This window comes from Denticeps clupeoides, chromosome 8 (genome assembly GCF_900700375.1).
Source record: "Denticeps clupeoides chromosome 8, fDenClu1.1, whole genome shotgun sequence".
Classification (NCBI taxonomy): Eukaryota; Metazoa; Chordata; class Actinopteri; order Clupeiformes; family Denticipitidae; genus Denticeps; species Denticeps clupeoides.
In genome coordinates, this window is record NC_041714.1 from 14,094,361 (window position 1) to 14,115,417 (window position 21,057).

Sequence of the window (21,057 nt, forward strand, 5' to 3'; positions counted from 1 at the left end):
AGAAGGGCTTTGACCCGAGATTAAACCGGGGGGGAAAAAACCCAGATGCTGCAGAGCCAGAGGGCCTATTTTCCCCCCCGGAGCGTTTGGGTGGATGAAGGCCTCTGTGATGTAACATACCTGAAATCCGCGGGATAGGCCAGCTGGGGGTGGGTTTAGGACAGGACGCGGTTTCACCGCGAGAGACCGCTTATCGGGCTGCCGCAGCATTACCCTCATGCATTATTTGGTATTTGTGCGGCGGTGGGGAGACGTGGCGAGAATTAGCCGGCGGAGCTCGGAGTCAGAATCTGCCCACCGTTTACTTAGCAAAGCGGCGGAGGCAGGAGGGGGAAACAACAGAGGAGCCGCTGGAGCGTAATGAGAGTGGTGGAGAGGAAGAGAGTGTGCAGTGGCAGAGGTGAGACAAGAGGAGAGAAGAAAGGAAATGGATGGAGGGAGGGCTGAGGAAGCGGCGCGCTCATGAAAGTAGCTCCAAGCATGTCTTCCCTCAGCAGGTCGCTCTGGCTTTTGTGTTCACAGGAGCTCAGCCCTGAGATACGGAATCAAAGAGCTCCGCTCCCCGTGATAGAGCCCTGAATACATTACACGCACACAAACACGCGCACACACTCGTACCCACGCACACGCTCACACTCGCGTATTACACATGCAGGTGCACGCAATACACACAGACCCACGCAATGCAAAAGCACACACATATAACTGCATGCTTAGTAACATGCATGTATTCATACACAAACCTGTGTGTGTGTGTGTGTGTGTGTGAAGACAGGCAAGAAAAAGTGTTTACTCTTGACATCCATGAAATTTTCAGTGCTTTTGTTTGAGTGAAAGAATGAGAAGTGTGTATGCGCACACAAACACACACACACACAGAAAACACACACTCCCTTTCTCGCTCTTGTCTGTGCCGTGATCGTGTGGACAGCAATCAAATATTTTAAAACTCCATACATAACTACAATGACCGCAAACTACGAATGCGTGGTCAAGCGACCAACGCCAAAGCGTTTTCGTTTGTATGCGTGTGAACTTATGTACGTGTTCTGTAAAGTGTGTGTCTCTTGCATATGTGTTCTTTCGGTGAATATTTATCTGCAGTGCCGGGCGCTGCATAAATCCTGTAACGCTACTGCCACCTGCTGGTGAGCAGCACTCAGCTCCACCATGTGGGTCACCGTGTCCTCGCCCGCTGATCCTGTCTTCCGGTCCTAAAACAGCAGGTCTACGTTAGGACAGGACCACGGTGTCATTGTGCTCCAACTCATTGTGTTCTAATGACGTAATCTGGACTAGGTAGGCAGTTTTAATCTGATCTCAAGCAGCCATCGCTTCCACAAATGACCCCCTTGAGTCGGTAATTAACTCAAGCCCCCCGATTAATGTTTTCTCTGTGCTTTTCCTCATAACCTTGTTAAACCGGAGCTAGGGGCTGTTTTGGTGAGGTGGGTTCTAGTGGGGGGGGGCAGTCGAGACCAAATTAAATTAAAATGGAAACAAGCGCCGTTTTTTTACTGTGTTAATCCCATGATATTGGTATATCGGGTTTGGACAAACAACCCCAACCCCACCCCACACACACGCACACACACACACGCACACACACAGGATTGCAATCCTCTAATCCAATTGATCATTAAAATCTCTCCTGGGAAACTCTTCAACAGAATAGTGTCATGGGAGACGCATTTCCACAAAGTGGATCAAGATGAGCAGTTTGCACTGATGAAACCGTCTGACGGCTGGGCGTGACAGGCCCCATTTCTCTTTATTAGGATGAAAATGACCACAAACAATGAACGGCTGGCAGGTCAGTTGTGCAGTCTTCTTTTTCATGAAATAAATAAGTAATATCACACATGGCAGCACACGTCCAGCACTAATTGTGATCGATGGGGAAGAGCAACGTCCAGTTTCTGCCAACGGCGGCTTGATTGACAGCGTTGCCTGGTCCAAACAGGAGGCAGGCACGGCAACAGGCCCCTCTCTTTTTAATAGGGTCTGGCATTTTTTATTGTTCTGAGAGCATGGCAAAAAAAAAATTGCATAGATATGAGAAAATGGTTTCCCTCTCGAGCTTGTTAAAAAAGCAATTATGCAAGCAGCACAATAGCCATTGTCAAGCACGTTAGATTATTGGTGTCAGGGCTTTCATTTCCCCAATTTGTCCCAAATGTCAGAGCTTCTGAGAGGAAGGAAATGTGCAGAGACCGGTGGTGGCGGGAGAGAGAAGGGTGGGCTTGTCTGGTCTTCTCCATAATGATAAACAGAGAATTTGGACGTGCTACCAGCAACACATATTGCAGGAAAATAATGACAGAATGACTGCATTCATGTAAAAAGTCATGGTCTTTATCAATGGAGTGAATGTTTGTGCTATCGTGGACCATGTAAACAGCAAAGCAACGTACATTTAGACCATTTTCTGGCGATGTTAGCGTACTATTAACATTGTTGCTGTTATTCGCAGTGGAAGCACATCATGTTCCTGTAGTATCTCAGTTTTCACAAATAGCTCATATTTACCAATACTTGTTTGAAAAGAGGTTTTGGTAGGACATGCTTTTTGCCAATTATGCTGTAGTAAATTTTCATTATTATTTTTTTATTTTTATTTACATAGACACAATATATTGTTTGAGCTTAATGTTGGAATCAGTCTGGTATGGTAATGTTAGGATGTAGGGTGATATCGATATGATTCTGTATAGTTGTAGTCTCCTTGTCTGCTGCTGCACATCTGTAGTTTGTTACACTATATGTAGACTGTACAGCTGTAATCTTGTGATCTACAGCTGTAATTTAGTGATGAATAGCTGTAGTTAGATCCATTAAAACTATTGTTTGATACTGTTTCGTTGTATTCTGATGCTGCATTGTTGTCATCTGATGCTATATAACTGTAGTTTGCCATATTATTATATTCTGATGCTGCAGAGCTGTAATGATGCAAGAATTGTGAAACTGCTATAAAATAAGGGGCCTTATGTTAAAATGTAACTTGTTTTAGCTTTTATAATAATTATGCATAATAATTTGTAATGCTGGATTTATTCTTGAAAAATACTGTTATCATTGGGAGCTTTGTTCCATAATATTTGAATTATTTGAATGGTTGATGACTTCAAACATATGCTGACTGACTATTTAGAAAAAACAGAAAATATAATTTGCATAGTAATTTGAAACACAGTGTAGCTATAGTCTGATATTGGATAACTGTATATATATATTCTGATGCTATATAGCATATAAAGCCTCAGAACACAGCCCATCCTGCATCAGGCTAAAGCTGTACAGCATCAGAATAAATATATATGTCATTAGAATTTAGCCTGATGCAGGATGGACTGTGTTCTGATGCTTTATAGCCCATAGTGTGATGCTGGATGGCTGTATTCTGATGCTTTATTGCTGTAGTGTGATGCTGGATGGCTGTATTTGATAATGTATAGCTGTAATCTGATGCTTTATAGCTGTAGTGTGATGGTGGGTGGCTGTATTTGATGATGTATAGCTGTAGTCTGATGCTGAATGACTTTATTCTGAATCTGTACAGCTGTAGTCTAATGCTGTTTGGCTGAATTTTGATGGTGTACAGATTTATTCTGATTATGTGTAGCTGTAATCTGATGCTTTATAGCTGTAGTGTGAAGCTGGATGGCTGTATTCTAATGGTGTTTATATTTGTTCTGATGCTGTATATCTGTAGACTGGTGCTATATTTATGTATTCTGATGTTGTATAGCTTTAGCCTGTTGCATAATGGGCTGTGTTCTAATGCTTTATAGCCATAGTGTGATGCTGAATGACTGTATTAGATTATGTATAGCTGGATTCTGATGCTGAATGGCCTGCCAACTACCTCACTTGTCACTTCGTCACTTTAAACTTACCTCTGTTGCACTACATGGTTTTGCACTCTCCACCATGTGCCCTTATTTGTATATGGTGTTTTTTTTTTTTTAAATTGTATTTATACTTTGTATTCAATGTTACTGTTACTGTTTTTGTATTTAATGTTACTTGTATGGGTCAGAGAGTAACGTAATTTCAATTCTCTGCATGTCCTGTACATGTGGCAGAATTGACAATAAAGCTGACTTGACTTGACCTTGACCTCTATTCTGAAACTGTATAGCTGCAGTCTGATGCTGGATGACTGGGTTATGATGGTGTACAGATTTATTCAGATTTTTTGTAGTTGTAATCTGATGCTGTATAGCTGTATTCTTATGTTGTATGGCTATATCCTGATGGTGCGTTGTTGTCATCTGATGCTATATACCTGTAGTTTGATGCGATATTATGGTATTCTAGCACTATACAGCTGTAATTTTATAAGGTATTACTCTATTCTGATGCTGTATCTGCACTCAGCTCTTGTTCTGACTGAAGTCTCTGTTACCTCTGCAGACGAAGATGAAGATAAGGAAGCTTGTGCTGATGCTGACATGCTCAGTCAGACAGGTGGGTCTGCAATCTGCTTTCTGACCTCAACACATCACTCAGTTATACACACACAGCCCATATAAACATCTGAAATTGCTTTTACACCCGGCTGGAGCGAATGTTCGTACACATGCCCCTTTCCCCCTTCCAGTTATTCTTGTCTGCTCAACGTGTACAAAAGGCATTTTGCAGCTTAGTTCTTGACAAATATCTCTTCACAGTCCTACAGGAATAAGCCTGTGGGTTTAGCCTCTTTGTTCATTTTGGATTACTTGAGAAAATCACGATCGATGGGGGAAAAAGCCCAAAAAGCTCATTAAACGTACGCGTGGCTGATATAGATGAGCTTTCTTCTTTGCGCAAATGAATTTTTGCTTTAATTTGACAGCCAAGAAAGTGATTAGATACTTATCATCACATCACAGTTGAAGAATGAAATGCATTTTTGGTGTGATGTGTGACAGTTGTCTGATAAAAAGAGGGAAAGAAAACATTTATTAAAAGATCACTGCTATTGTAACATCACCAACATTATATGTGGCTCATCTGGGCATTTAAGTGTTTATTTATTTAATTATATTTTTCTTACTAACCTACAGATGAAAAAGAGGAAGAAGATCAAGAAGAGATCAGAGGTGAAAATGAAGACATAGAGATGGCTAGCCAGGTCCAAGGTAAATACAGGGTCATAAAACACAAACACACTTAAAACACATAAAACACTGGGGCAGTGGTGCTCCCCGGGCGCCTGTCATGGCTGCCCACTGCTCACTCAGGGTGATGGGATAAATGCAGAGGACAAATTTCACTGTGTGCACCGTGTGCTGTGCTGCTGTATATCAATCACTTCACGTTCACTTTCAAAGATTGGGTTTAATGTATAAATGTAACAGCCATTTCATTGTGCTTGGTTCAGCTTTAATAAAGTATTATTTTATCAGATATTTATCACCCAGCTTCATGTATATTTAATATACTAAAATAGTAGTAATTTTTTTTTTAATTATGTTTATTCTTTTTATTTCACAATACATTGTAAAGGAACCAGTGTGTTTCCATAATCCCAACCCAAATTGCGTTTAACACAGGCATATTTAAGGTGTAAATGAGATAAGTGGGGTCAAAATTATGCACATTAACACTTGATTAAAGAGACCATTAATATTCCTAGTTTTACTTAATATAGTATTTTTATTTGGACTGACCATACCCTAGACATTGCCAAATATGGCAGGTGCCACAGTATATTAATCATAACCAGTTTGTTGAATCAGCCAGATGTAAGAGTGTGTGTAACTGTACACATGAACGCAGCAGTGCCTCGCCTAGAACTCGGATCAGATTGGGAAGTGTACTGGATCCAGGGGCCCAGCCTCCATCAGCTAAATTTAAAGATGTCGGTGCTGCTTGCCTCGCTTCACATTCAGATTTGGGCCGGTCCGACTGCTGTGGATAAATGGCGCATGTTTAGATGGCTGCTGTTGTCCTTGAACTCGGTCTCATTACCAGCCGGAGAACGGTTGTCAGATATGGTCATTACTGAAGACTGGCGAGATGCACAGGAGTGAACACATCCATTTAATGAGACACCTCCGTCCTACATGCACAGGCGCGCACACACACACACACACACACACACACACACATATATATTCTTGTTTCCACAAATCAGACACTTGGATATTCATTAAAACATCCAGTGACACTCCTGTATTATATATGACACTCATACACAGCCTCCACACACACAGAGACTCATCCTGACAACTCTGCGTCTCAGAAACGTGGAGTGAAATTCGGGGAGACGGAGGGTGTGTTTAGCTCATGCTGGATTTAAGCTTCCGCCTGTGAATCTCGGAGTCATTTCCACACTTTTCCGCCGTGCAGATGAGGCTGTAATGGAGCGCATTAGTTCTGCCATTTCCATACAGAGAAGGCGCGCTTCCCGCTCGCGGCGCTGTTGTATCAGTCGCCTCACGTCAGTGCAGATTTGGCAGGTGGAACCGCCCCGCATTGTGAGAGTTTCCCACAGTTCTGCACTGTAAAATAATGCTGCAAGTGTGCAGTCCATTTTTTTTTCTCTTAAAGAGATTCACGCTGAATTCATTTGAATTTAATTTCTAAAATTTGAATGAATCTAGCACGCCACCTCTGCCACCTGGGCTGCAAAAAAGTTTAGGTAGTTAAGTCGTTATGTCATTATTATCTGGTTTTATGGGACTACTGACAAACTGGAAGAGAGAAAAGAAAAATCCTTTCGCTGACAGCGAATGTCAGTGGGAGAAAAGAGGATGGAAACAGACATTTCAATCTGCAACAGGCCTGAGTGACACAGGCCCAACTGACAGGAGCTGGGATTGGGGTGGGAGTGGTCCTACTGGATGCATCCTATTGGGGTTGTCTCCATGCTGCTGTTTGTTTTCCAGATGAGAAAAGCCTGGATGTGTCCAGCCCAGCCGAACAGAAGGAGGAGAAGCTCAGAGGACCTCCTCCAGGTACGATTCTAGTCAAAATTTTGGACGCAAGTGGTGCTTATGAACACTAAGATGAAGGCCATTTTGAAGAATCCAATGCAAGAAACATATTTAGTATTTTTATATCTGGAGAAAGTGAAGTATGTTTGATGATTCGTTTTGAATAATAAAGTATGTTTGATGAATCTTTTTAACTTCAGGACTGCTTCGTGCCATGTTGTCATCATCAAAAGCCACTTTATAAGATGATCATTAACATGACTGAATGATAAGAAAAACCATTCCCGTTATCTAATTGAAGGTGAACTTAAGGGAAGCCAAGAGTGTGAGTGTCAAAAGATCCCTGCTTTGGGGAGACTCAAATATTTTACCTTGTTTATTGTATAAACCCACGTGTTATTTCATCCTCAGTTTTGTCCTATAATGTAAAAAATACAATAAACATAAACAAGTAGGTGCATCCCTAACCTAATTCATCAAAGACATAAATATATATATATATTTTTTTTTTTACTTCATTACTTCATTAGACCTGTCCTATTTTCCTTATTCACTGAATGAGGTCATCATGACCCAGATACACCATGACCCCCGCAGGTCAGCAGGTCACTTTTTGTGTACTTATATTTATAATTTTACTCATTTTACTAGCACATTCAGTACTGTCCTGTTGGTACCAGGTCTCAAATCCGGTCCCTGCAGGACTCTCTGCCTTCGTTTATTCAGAACAGGTCCCCATCAGCAGCATGAAGAACAGCCCATCTGCTTCCCTATCAGTCACAATACAGACTTTTTGGATTTGGATATGGATTTGTAGAGCTTTCATATACAATTGCATACTGTTGTAATTCCTGCACTGTTTACCTGATTAGGATGTAAATACCCTCAAATTAAGTCTGAAAGTCTGCAGTTAAAGCACATATTTCTTTTGTCTCAATATTCATCTTTTGCTTTGGGTTGCAGTGGAATAATCAGAAATTTTAAGAATTTAAACAGAAATGATTGTGTTTTTTGCTGTGGTCTGTGAGGTGACCAGATGTGACACCGCGGTGTTGGTGGGATGTTGGGATGCTGGCTGTGTGAGAGGTGTGATTTAGGCGGTTGTTGGGGGGTCGGTGGGACTCTGCCATGCCTCTCACCGCCTCCATAAACACCAAATCAATACCAACACATCCCACTCATCCATCGATTCTCTGAGTGATGGCTGAGCTCGTCTGGTCTCCCTCTCGCTGTGTCTGTACAGTCACTTTTCCCACGTTGGGGTCTCACATTGCACATCTGCCCGTGTGTGTGATCGGGCAGAGATCAGAATTGATGTTGTGTGTGTGCGCAGACGCAGGTGTTGTCTCCACACACACACACAGGCTCTCCTTTAGATGAGAGCGCGAGAGAGATGGAGCACAAAAAGCACACGTTGATTAAAGACGCCTCTCTCTAACAGCTGTTCCAGCTCGCTCTGAAATGGCAGCCTGGGTTTCACCAGCAGCAACAAATCTGCCACAACTCAGATGGAGGGAGACTCTCCTGTCGGAAGGTTTAGCGGCCTAACACTGAAAATGTGCTTCTTCCTTCATTCATGTGCAAAACATCAGACAAATTGAAAGCAAGAAAAGTAGAAAGAGTAAAACTAGTTGACACCAAACTCTCAAGGTGCAATTGAGGTGCCACTGAGAGAAGCACACACTGCTCCCCGGGCGCCTGTCATGGCTGCCCACTGCTCGCCAAGGGTGATGGTTAAAGGCAGAGGACACATTTTGTTGTGTGCACCGTGTGCTGTGCAGCAGTGTTTCACAATGACAACCACTTCACTTTCAGTTTACACAATTACAAAACAATTTATGTTACTTTAATATATACATTATACATGAATAAATATACGATATACAGTATACATTAATAACTAGTGTACACATGTATATTTAGAAATGACTAAGTTTAAAGGGATTGCTGTGCTGAGAAACATTAATTCTAATGGGGGATGCGCATCTGCATGCTGGTAGGTTTTTGAGTCCCTGTTCTTTATAGAAAGTGCCAGAGTTGGATGAGGAACATCACTGCAGAACCTTTAGTTTGTAACGATTGCAACACATTTGTGCCACATTGGAATGAGGAGATATTGGAAATGGCAGAGAGTCACTGTAGCTTGTCCGCCACCCCATGCTGTCTGGTGTCAGGAGGCAGCGTTCCGTAAAAAGCGCGGGTTTTAGGGAACAGCAGGTCAGGAGAACAGGGTTCTCCACGCCAGTGAAGCAGGAAGCTCATTGAGGTTTGGGCTTCCCAGCAGCATCCCTGGATGGAAGTGCTAATCTGTTCAGAAAGTGACAAAGTTTAGCAGGCAACACGCACACACATACGTAATCTCTTAAACACATATGCCCAAATGGGAACCTTCCTCACCCTTTACCCACAATGCACTTCAGTGGCAGGAAGCAGCTTGTGACGAATTGCAGATCGAGTCACGCTCAGCCTGCTGTGACACCACTGCAGCTTCACACAGAAATCCTCCACAAAAAGCACAACAGGCTGCGGGAACACCTGTTCACCGGCCGCCAGTCCCCATCCCAGGCATCACATCCCCTTCCCTCCCGCCTCGCTCCTAACGTTACAGCAGTCGATGGGATCTCATCCGCCCGGTGACTGACAGCTACCTGCGAGGCCCAGCAAATCGAATTAAACACAGCCAGAGCCCAGCGAGGAGCAAAGAGCTCCATCTGCCCAGCCGAGAGCGGTGCGTCGGCCGGGAAAATAACTTAACGTAGCGCTGCACAGATGTCGTGCAGCAGGAACTGGCCTCTTTCTTTATTCTAAAGTAGCGACATTTTACATAATCCTCTTCAACTTGACTAGTCAAAAGATTTAAAAATGTTGAAATGTACAATACAGGCCAAAAGTTTGGACACGCCTTCTCATACAATGTAGATTTTCACTGAAGGCATCAAAACTATGAATGAACACATGTGGAGTTATGTACTTAACAAAAAGTGGAGACCTGGCCTCCACAGTCACCGGACCTGAACCCAGTAGAGATGGTTTGGGGTGAGCTGGACCGCAGAGTGAACACCTCTGGGAACTCCTTCAAGACTGTTGGAGAACCATTTCAGGTGACGACCTCTTGAAGCTCATCAAGAGAATGCCAAGAGTGTGCAAAGCAGTAATCAGAGCAAAGGGCGGCTATTTTGAAGAAACTATATTATAAAACGTGTTTTCAGTTATTTCACCTTTTACATAACTCCACATGTGTTCATTCATAGTTTTGATGCCTTCAGTGAGAATCTACCAACGTAAATGGTCAGGAAAATAAAGAAAACACATTGAATGAGAAGGTGTGTCCAAACTTTTGGCCTGTACTGTATCTAACGGTTTTACAATGTTTATACTGAATGCTACAATCATGAATATTGAATTATTTGTTGCCAGATAATCTGCCAAAATACAAATAAAACCGCCTAGACAGCCTTGAGTAGTATTTAACTTCTGTGATTAATTAACATACTTAAATGGGCATTGGGTTCATCAATATATGTTACAGATGAGCGATTTTTCCCAAAATCTCAATTACAGAGCATCCCAATCTGGCAACCCCCATCTGCTGTTTACTCTCTGTCCTCATAATAAAATGTTTTTTTCCACTATCAGCGGATATTACAAACACGATCTCTCTTATAATCACCTCAGTGGTTGGCAGTGGTTGGCCTAGTGGGTAAGCAAAGCGGACCCATAATCAGTAGGTTGCCGGTTCGAATCCCGAACTGCCAAGGTGCCACTGAGCAAAATACCATTCCCAACGTCCCACAGTCATGGCTGACCACTGCACTGCTCTGCTGTGTTTCACAATGACAATAACTTTCACTCAGGACCACGTCTGCCACCAAACATGTAGGTAGATTATCATAGCTTTTAACCAGATATTTAACCAGCTTTTGATCAGATATTCCTGAACAAACCAAGCACCTGCAGAAATCCCCAATGAAGACTCATCTGTTCATCACTATTTATAATCACTCATATTTATTACCTCATCCACTTTAAAGAGAGCAGCATTTGTCTCTTATCCCTTTCGTACTTAAGTTTTAAATTGTTTGTTATAATTGCTTTGCCAAATGAGTGGAACGTGATGGATTGGTTTGGAAAATCGGTGTTCAGATAGCAAGCCTTTGTAAAACTTAACATGTACACAAATAATGTAATCATGGCCTAAATGGTAATTCTTGACATTCATCTAAGGCTTTTGAATTATGATTAAAATGTCTACAAGTATGCAGAGGATTCCCTGTTCTCCAATTTTTAAATGAAGTCACTGGAAACTGTGTTTTGGTCAGTGCCTGGGTCAAGTTCCTGATAAAAGCAAATCAAGAACATCATCACATTTCTTTGCTCTTTTTGTAAAAGGACCCAGATTAGCCCAACAGAAAAGTCCCAGCAGCTGAATTTACCAATTACGAATTAGAATGTAGGTGCCACATTGTAAATTGTACAGTAATGATTTGAAAAAATGAATCTGGCATTCTGCTGCACACATGAGTTTTCATGACTTTCTTCAACTTTTACTGCATATCAGAACTCCTAATCGGGCCAGAAATGACCTGTGTGCATGGAGAGAAACACTCATGTACACACGGGTCTCTACTGGACTGTTTTGCACCTGCTAATTGGTTTGGGGGCAGCAGACCAGGTTTATTCAAATCATCACCCTCGAGGCACCAGGTCTCGTCTCTTTTTTCTTTTCTCTCTTTTCTGATGGAATTGGCAGGCCAGGCTGAGGGACAGACAGGGCCGGACGCTGGGCTTGAGGGACAGATTGCCGTCAGGCTGCCATGGACCCTTCTGGTTTTGACACTGAAGAGCAGCCAAGTAGAGGCAGTCCGTGCGGATCCCGGTGACAGTGCATTTCACGCCGGCGTGTCACTCTGGGCCGGCTGTCAGGTGGAGTGAGTGCCAGTGGACTGAGTATAACGGCTGTCTGAATTTGATTTCTCTCAGCAGAGGGGCCAGAGGCAGCGGCCGCCGCAGGAGGAGGGGGCGAGGGGGACGAGGGAGAAGAAGAGGACTTCGGAGGAGGAGGAGGAGGAGATGAGAGCCAGACTGCAGGAGCAGAGGGGAGCGCAGAGGCCGAGGAGGCTGTTGGTGAGAATATGAATACCGTGGAGGTGCGAAACCCCAGCCCACCTGCCATTTCAACTGGGTGGAGATTATTACGGTGGGAAGATAACACATACATCAATTTGAACACAAACGAGAAAGGGCAGCAGGCGAGTTTGTGGTAGCCAGGAAAGGGGAAGAGCTGCCCAGCAGCAAATGGAGCCCTGTTTTCTGGTTCTACAGAAGATGCGCGTGTTCTCTAAAACCGTAGCGCTGATGTCGCCCGGATTTCCAAAAATGACCAGGTAGAGACAGGTAGTGCCTGCTTATGTTGGAGAGGAGGAACTACCTACCCACCCAGCCCCATCCAGAAGATGTTTTTGTAAACAAAACTTTAAAAGGGGAGGAGCCTGTAGGCGCGATTGACAGCTTCCACCCACTATGCTTTCTTATTCTGGATGATGAATGTCACATGCCTAGATGTAGCGCAGCGTCCAGTTCCTCCTTTTCTCCTCAGTTTCCCTCTGTTCTGTAGACTTGGTCCGTCGTGTTTAACCCTTGAACACAGGGTGTCGGGGGGCATCACGAACATGACCACACCCAACACCAACATGCAGAATATCATTGCTTCATTCTGACGAATGAGCCAGTGAACGTGATTTGCGTGAAATGGCCTCGTTCGCTACAGCTTCTACAGCCCTGGTAAAGTACAGTCCCCCAGAGTGGATTCAGTAGGTGAAGATACTAGTGGAAATGTCGCGTCTCGCTGGACTTGAACACAGTTCTTCTGCCCGCGACCGTGATTAACACGGCGCTCGCCTGCAGCCCAGCACTGCGGCTGCAAACAATGGTCTGAAGGATTGGATGAGACGGCCCAGGTAATAACCCAGTAATCCTGAGCAATGGAACACGTCACAACAGCGGCTGACATGACATAATTGTAGCCTCAGGGCGTGTTACAGAAAGCGGTAGCTCATTTGATTTCCTCTGTGTGTGTGTGTGTGTGTGTGTGTGTGTGTGTGTGTGTGTGTGTGTGTGTTGGGGGGGGTTGCGGCTCACTATTGGACAAGGTAATTGATGAAGGGGTCGCGGTGTTGAGCCGTGACCCCGTCCAGTCGTTTCATCGTATAGATCACTTACCCCACCCACCGTCACCCACCCATTCACCCGAGGAGCCGAAACTTGTCTCCGGGCACCATTATTAAAAATGATAACTGTAATCACGGCGTCTGCCAGCTATTCAATTTTTGGTGTCTTTTTATTGAGCGGACGGAGCGAAGGAGCGACTGATGAATAATGGGAAGAATGGATTCTCTAATCCCTTAATTTGTTAATCCATTTCTCCAGAGAAGAGAGACGGTGACTCCGGAGAAGTTCAGGTGGCCAGCAAAACCAAGCAGGCCAAGGGTGGCGTCGGTAAGGCCGCACATACACCTGCACACACCTTCACATCGAGAATTCACTACACAAAGAACCAATCACATGCCTGACACCTGCTCTGGAGCCTTTTACCAGGATCATTTACTGAATTCTTTACATTAAGACACATGAACTGTGCTTTGCTATGGAATCGGGAATTCCAGGTCCTGGAGGGATTGATGTGCCTTTGTGATTGAGTTCGGGGAGGTGGGTGAAGAGGTGGGAGTCACTCTGTAGGCGAGCATCGGCAGGGTGTCTCCTTGCCGTAGTTGATCGATGCACCGGCACATTCGGGATGTGTGTGAGAGTGGATGACGTTTCCTGTCCCTCTGACCTGCCTCTCACCACCAGCACGATCTGAAGATCGTAAGGACGCCCGCCGCCCCTGCCGGCTGTCCGCTAATGGCATAAGGTTAAGGTGGCACCTCCGAGGAAAGTCGAGGTGGGACGCCGGGAGGCCGTGATCAGCGCCCGAGTGCCCCCCCAGGCAGCGTGGAGGTCAGGAGGCAGGGGGGTGTGGGAAGGGGGCCGCGACTCCTGAAGATCAGCGCCCAGCTGAGGTCGTCTCGGGCTGGTGCTTCAGGTTCATTAGCTCCACGCTGCTCCGCATTCCGCTACGTCATCCCGGCTGGCGCGGAACGCGATTAAAATAATTGCCATCCGGTTGTTTATCACGCCGCCTGTTCTCTTATTTATCTGTTTACGTCTCGCCGGCGAGTGCGGGGCGTCGGCCAGCGTTCCGGCCTGTCGGGATTCGTTCAGCCCCTGTCGCTCAGCGTGGGCGCGGCTCAAAGACCACGACTCAGCCGCAGCCACCCCGGCCATATGGCACCGGAGGGAGACGAATAAAAAAAATTAATAAAATCACCCCGCCCGGCCCCCCTGAAGCCCCGCCCCCGAAAGCCACATCAATCATAGAGGAAGACATCCAAGATGAAAGAAAGCCCTGCCTGCTTTTAACAGCCACCTGTCCGCTCTCTTTCTGTCAAAGTTGTGCTGTCATTGTCAGCGTTATGTGGACGTTATTTAATCCTGTGGTTTTCTCATCTTGTGCGCGCACACACACACACACACACACACACACACGTCTCACGCCCCGCCTTGGAAGCATGAAGCAGGGAGGCGACTTCGTTTGGACGCCTCCAGGTTCCTCGGCCCTGAGTGTGTGTTTTATATATGGCCTCGTCTGCTACGCCCGACTCAGGATCAACCCTAAGGGTAACGGGAGGGCCCGGCTCTGATTGGCTGTTTTGTGCTCTTCTCGGCCCCGCTCTTACACTGGCCGACGCACGGCGCGCTCTTCAGCGGCATTGGTTAGCCGTCGCCCATAGCTAAGCAGTTGCCAGCGCGCAATTAACAGTCGCCCCGGGCCGCCGTACCTCCGAGCGCCACTTCCTGCTCTGCATCTGTCCGTCAGCTCGCTGCGAATACGCCGCCGAGGGCTCCATCGTATCACACAATTAAAATCAGAGGGGGGAGGAGGAGGACGGCGCCGACTGCTCCAGATGTGAAGGACACAGGGTCCATTTCACCACTGCACCGCTATTGTCTCCCTCGTCCATTATGAAGCCACCTATGGTCCAGGACCTGTTGGCTTCAAAGGGGCCGAGCAGCACGAGCCGCACTGAAATTGTCTGAAGGGAACTGGGGGGGGTTTAGTGCTGCTTTGAAGATTTGCTTTTGATCAGGACCCTTATCCCTCCCACTCACTTTCATCACCACTCTGGGAAAAATTTGGAGGAATATGAATATTCGACGAAGAGCAGGTGGCAGAATTACTTGGTTACTAGGCCTTATCCAGCAAACAAATATGCATGTACAGTCAAACATTCACATAGTACGTATTCTATATATGGGTGGCTGGCTTAATGCTTCGTTCTGATTGGTTGGTAGGTGTGCGTTAAAATGTACAAAATTCTAAATCTCTGCAAACAGAAAGAGAAATGCATGAGAAATGTATATTTACGTTTAGGAGACATTTGATGGTGGGCATCATCTCGAATCTGTGAAAATCCCGACAGGTAACACATGTTATTAATGTTTAATGTCTGTGCTGATGTGCTGATACGCTTGACCTCCACAGACCCAGAGGACGGTGGTCCGGAATCTAAAGAGGGAAGCCGGGCTCGGAACCCGGAGCCCATGGACATGGAAGGTGAGCGTTAGAGCCCGCACGGGCCTCCGGCAGTTCACAAGCACCAACCACGAAACAACCTTCAGACTGTGTCTTCTGGCCGTGGCCCCGCCCGCTGACAGCCCTTTCTCCTGCGGAACTTGCTTAAGCGGCAGTAGGGAAACACGACGGACCAAACTTAATGCAAATGCGATGCGGTGTCTATATATTTCCCGGGCCACGGGAGGTCTTGTGGCATCTCTATGTAAACACGCCTGGCTGAGGTTGCGCTGCGCGGCGCCCACCATCCGCTAGACGGGCACCGCGCTGCAACAGGAGCATTATGCAAAGCAGCTCTCTAAGTGCGGAGAGACGTGCCCGGCTAGAGCTGACAGCCGAGTTTAGCAGGTATGTAGGTCACGCTAAAGGGGTCGCCATTTGCATTCCCCCTTCTGTGTCTCTGTCATGTTTCTCTCCTGTGGCTTAATCACCTTGCAATATTTTGGAGTGTTTTTTTTTTTTCACACATTAAAAGCACTTTCATGACATTTTACCGCGCACTTTTCTTAACTCTCAACCGTTCCAGTGTGCTGAGAATGAAGAGCAACAAACTCAGTTATCTGGAATTTGGCCACCAGTTATTTTTGTCCAATTATGTCCACTAGGACTAAGTGCCATTAGGACTTTTTATGGCTGAAGTATCTCAGGATCTTATTCCCAAATTAAGCCAAGATAATCTGAGAGTCCGATGTTAAATGTTATTGGACTGAGCTGAACTACCTGAAACCCACTCCGATAAACCCCGGACACTTAACCCGGCACCAGTGGGGGTGGGAGTGTTGCTGGTGAATCAAAGGTGCTCTGTTCAGGCCAGACGGATCGATAGATGTAAATGTTTTAACCTGTCCGACCCGCATTCTTGGCCTCTTGTTATTGAACTTGTGCTATTTCATCACAGGCTCCTTCACGTGTTCCCCTTTCGCGCGTCTGAAAGGTGCCTTTGTGTTTTGCGGAGCATGTCCACCCCTCTGGAAGCCTCTTCAGCCAGGACCAGGCGGTCCTTATGCCCCATCCAGCTCAATAGCCGCAAGGCTAAGCGAGGCTTGTAAGGTTAGGCAAATGCTCCGGGGGGGGGCGGCACAATGCCACTTTAGCGCTGGGGCCCCGTTCCCTTTGCTCGGCCCGCTGGGAGAAAGTGGAATATTGATGAGGAGCTCTTGGCCTTTCCGAAACAGAACGTGCTTGAGTGTTGGTTACAGCGTTTACCGAGCGCGCCCCCTCGACCCCGCCCGCCAAACGGGTCACGGCTCAGTACTTTTTAATTGGCTTCGATTGTGCAATGCTGTCCTATCTCACAGCAATGAATAGGTGCAGGGGAGAAAAGAAAGAGAAACACCCAGTCAAGTTTCTCACCCCCCAAACCCCCCACTTCCTCCTGTGCGGCGAGCCTTTCACAAGGGACTCTCTCCATTCCTGTGCCCGCTGTAATATTTACATGTGAAAATGATTCTCGCTTCAAATTTGCCACTTCATTAACTCTTTTCCGTGCGGCTGTTGGCTTGAGAGCTGCCTGATCTTGTTTTGCATTTATTTGGTTATTATTGGTGCATTAGGACCAGATTGGGTCTACAGTTTTGCTATTTAAAAAAGCAAAAAGGGTTCATTCAGTCGATTTAATCAGATCCTTTTCATCCATCTACTTGTGTCTGCTTTTGGTTGGTGGGTTGATTATTGGAAATGGAAATGTAATGCGAAGTGCAATGCCATCACGAACCATTGGGGGCAGCATACACAGCATTTAATCCTGAACAGCAAGCCATGTCATGTGCACCTTCACCCACACTTTTGTTTGCATTAGTCTTCATCCTGCGTTGCTTTACACGTTTTATTCTCTCAAGTAGAAGTACAAATACTTGTGTTAATTGTGTCCATTGGAATTACAATAATGAGCCTGAATTGAAAATGAGAGGACTAAAAAGCAAAATATTAGGGGTGGTAGTGGCCTAGTGGGTTAGACACTCGCCTATGAACCAGAAGACCCAGGTTCAAATCCCACATACTATCATTGTGTTCCTGAGCAAGACACTTAACCCTAAATTGCTCCGGGGGGACTGTCCCTGTAACTACTGATTGTAAGTCGCTCTGGATAAGGGTGTCTGATAAATGCTGTAAATGTAAATATTAGTGTTGGAAAGACATGAGTAAAAAGACTGCATAGAACTGGCTTCTAAAGACACTAATGCAGGGGTGTCAAACTTGCTGCTTGGCGATATGATGTTCTGATAACACAGAACTACAGATCCCATAATGCAGTGCATTAGGAGCAGTTTCCACGTCAACGGCAATTGGGTTGGAAAGCAGCTTGAAATAGTTTTTTCAAAGTCACCAAAGCACCATGCAGCAAAGTGTGAACTGTATTATGGGATCTGTAGTTTGACACATGTGCCTTATTGGCACCCTAAACCATTTGGGTGGCTGTAAGATTTTTCATGGATCAGGCACACACTCACAAGCTGTATCCCTACTGGTGCTTGTTTCTTGTCACCTTTGATGAGTAGCTGTTGAATACCCCCCCTTACACACATAAAATGGGCGTGTTCTGAATTAATTAATTTATTTGTTTGTTTATAGCGCTAACCCACACAGGGCAGTGGTGGCCTATCAGTTAAGTGGCTCCGTAATCAGAAGGTTGCCGGTTCAAATCCCGATCTGCCACTGAGGCGCCACTGAGCAAAGCACCGTCCCCACACACTGCTCCCCAGGCGCCTGTCATGGCTGCCCACTGCCCACTAAGGGTGATGGGTTAAAAGCAGAGGACACATTTCGTTGTGTCACCATGTGCTGTGCTGTGTATCACAATGTATCATCACTTCACTTTCACCACCTGATAGCCGTCAACTTCCGGTGTGTTGTGGCGGTTCAATGTGCCGCTGCTGCAGAGACTGTAAATGAAGACGGATGAGTGTGCGGGCGGGGCTTGATTGACTTGTGCCCCAGCTTCACTCAGCTCTCAAGTCGCACCAGCGCATGGCCTAATAATGCAGTGTGCGGTCCTGACCACAGCGACCCTCCCACCAGGATAATAATCTGACAAATTCAGTGTTAGCAGAGAGTAAATGTCAAAGCTTGTTGACACCGAGGGGTGGCGGCGTTTCTGACGTGCATGTTAACACAGGAAGGCAGTTAAAGCAGTGCTTCCGTTGATCTCTCGAATTCACCGGGCCTGGTGGGCTTTAATTGCTGTTCTATCGTGCATTAACGTTATACACAATTTGCTGCCTGATAGGGTTAACATGATGCACTCAACTTTTTTCTTGTTTTTTTTTTTGCCCTTTTATGGTGCATTGCTACTTACCTGCTCCTGGATGGTCAGGAACTAAGCCTGTAGTCATGATTGACAGCTGTCAGTCAATCACCCTTCTTCCTCATACTGGATTTAAATACGTCACAAGCCCAGGTGTAGTACAGCATCCTTTTGTCCTGCATTTGCCTCCATGCTCTATACTCCTCATACCACAAGGTATGTCAGTGGATGCCACAAACATGACCACGCCCACTACCAACATGCAGATTAACTAGCTAATGTGACCAAACTAAACACAACACAAGTCTGACAACACAAAACTTCTTATTTTTTCCAGTAGGTCTGGTGTGAATTTATGAGACATATTGAGCAGTAATGAAAATGTGTGTCTTGTTTTCATTTGATAGGTTTTTTTTGTGTGTGTGTGTGTGTGTGTGTGTGTGTGTGTCTGAAGGCAGCTCTTATTATAAGATTAGACCTGTATTTTGCGTATTGGGTTTTGTTAGTGAGAGAAGAAAAGAGAACGTACATTTCTGCAGCCGTCCTCCTCCTCCTCCTCCTCTGTCTCCTGAGTGAATGAAAGCTGGAGGATCTCATTTTCTGCCTGTCTGAATATGAATATGAGTTACGTCTCTCTCTCTCGCTCTCTCTCTCTCTCTCTCTCTGATGGCTTTTCGTTTGCCATTGTTTGCTCGCTGAAGTGACTGGAGGAGAACCAGCCACATTAAAGAGCTTATCAAACTTTTAGCAACAGAACTGTCCTGTAAAGCGCTAAAGACGACACAGACCAGGTCAATAATACCGAACGTTCTTCACAGGGGCGGAACGTTGGGCTTGTCCACCATTCACTACACACCTATCTCAGATGATGGCCTTCAGAGTGGAAGAGTGATGTTGGGGCTTGTGTGTGTGTGTGTGTGTGTGTGTGTGTGTGTGTGTGTGTGTGTGTGTGTGTGTGTGTGTGTGTGTGTGTGTTGTGAGGGAACATTGTGGCTCAGACTTTTATATTGTTTTGTATTTAGTGGTTGGTATTTACGTCACAGCTTTATTTCATTGTTTTCTGTGTCTGTTGCGTAATATCATAACAGCTGAAACATCTCTGAGGTGTCGTTAATCATGTGTTTGGAAAAAGAATGATTTGGTTTAAAGGACTGAATGTGCGAGGGGAAAATAAAAGTAAATGCATGCCTTATTTTTTATTCAGATCATTTCACTTAACTATCCCTCCAGAGAAATATGACAGACGCGCACACACACACACACACACACGCACACACAGAATGTAATGAAAAACAATGTATTGTGTGACTGTCATATATGATTCAAAGACAATGCTTCAAATCAAAAGTTTCCATTTTGCCATCACCAGTCAAAATGTTCCCATGTGGTTGTACTGTTTTTTTTTAACCAAGACAAATGTCCCTCAGTCTTGTGACTGCAAAATGGTGGCTGGTAAAAAAAAATTGAATTTGCAACACGTATGTGGGAGAAGGGGGGGGTGAACGTGGATTAAACGTGAAGCCGGTGACGGGGCTGCAGCCCCGCTCGGCGGTAATGGAAAGGCTTTTAAATTGTACGCCGCACACTTTCATTTTCTCTCCCCCTCTCTCGGTGGCAGGACGCGACAGAGGTAAAATGAAATCATTGCCTGGTGCTCTCCTTCCCTGTCAGGGCCGCACAGATCTGGCAGCGGCGGCGCTGGCAGAAATCCCATCCCGGAAGGCGGACCCGCCGCCGAGAAGAACGGTTTTATCTGAGGAGCGCGCCATAATACCCCCTCACTCCAAAGCCCATTACCTCCGAGCACCGCGCCTTTAAATTGCTGTATGAGTAAATGCATTACGCGATGCCGCCGTGATCTATGGCTTCAGATGGGCCTCGTTTTTTAAAAGGTCACGTTTAAGGACGGCCCGGCGCGGATTTAGATGCGGCCGCCACCTCGCATCGCTGCAAATCAGGCTCTCCGGAGGAGAGAGATTAGTTTGTTGGTATGTACGCCGCATCCCAGATGCGCCCAGATAGCCTTTTCAAACACTGCACTGTCCTCCATTGCTTCAGAGTAATTACGTTGCTTTGCCGGGGGAAGGACGCCGTGCGTGGTGTGTGATTTCAGACGACAGTTCGTAATTAATTTTGCACGCTTCCCTTCGCTCGTCCCTTGCTTTGAAGAGGCTTGCAGTGTTCCTGGTGGTTCCGGGCTCGGAGGCTCGGCT

General features: G+C 45.7%; 1 protein-coding gene across 4 annotated transcripts in view; it reads left to right on the top strand.

The window, feature by feature from the left end:
* macrod2 (mono-ADP ribosylhydrolase 2) overlaps positions 1-21,057 on the top strand; it is a 416,409-nt gene that overhangs the window by 390,965 nt on the left and 4,387 nt on the right. For 3 of the 4 annotated variants that reach the window (XM_028988161.1, XM_028988164.1, XM_028988163.1), the window contains 6 exons: positions 4,420-4,473; positions 5,055-5,129; positions 6,882-6,950; positions 11,910-12,053; positions 13,356-13,424; positions 15,511-15,582. In XM_028988161.1, coding sequence (XP_028843994.1) covers positions 4,420-4,473; positions 5,055-5,129; positions 6,882-6,950; positions 11,910-12,053; positions 13,356-13,424; positions 15,511-15,582 — 483 coding nt within the window. The remainder of the gene's footprint in view (positions 1-4,419; positions 4,474-5,054; positions 5,130-6,881; positions 6,951-11,909; positions 12,054-13,355; positions 13,425-15,510; positions 15,583-21,057) is intronic. The other variant, XM_028988162.1, reaches the window with a different exon arrangement.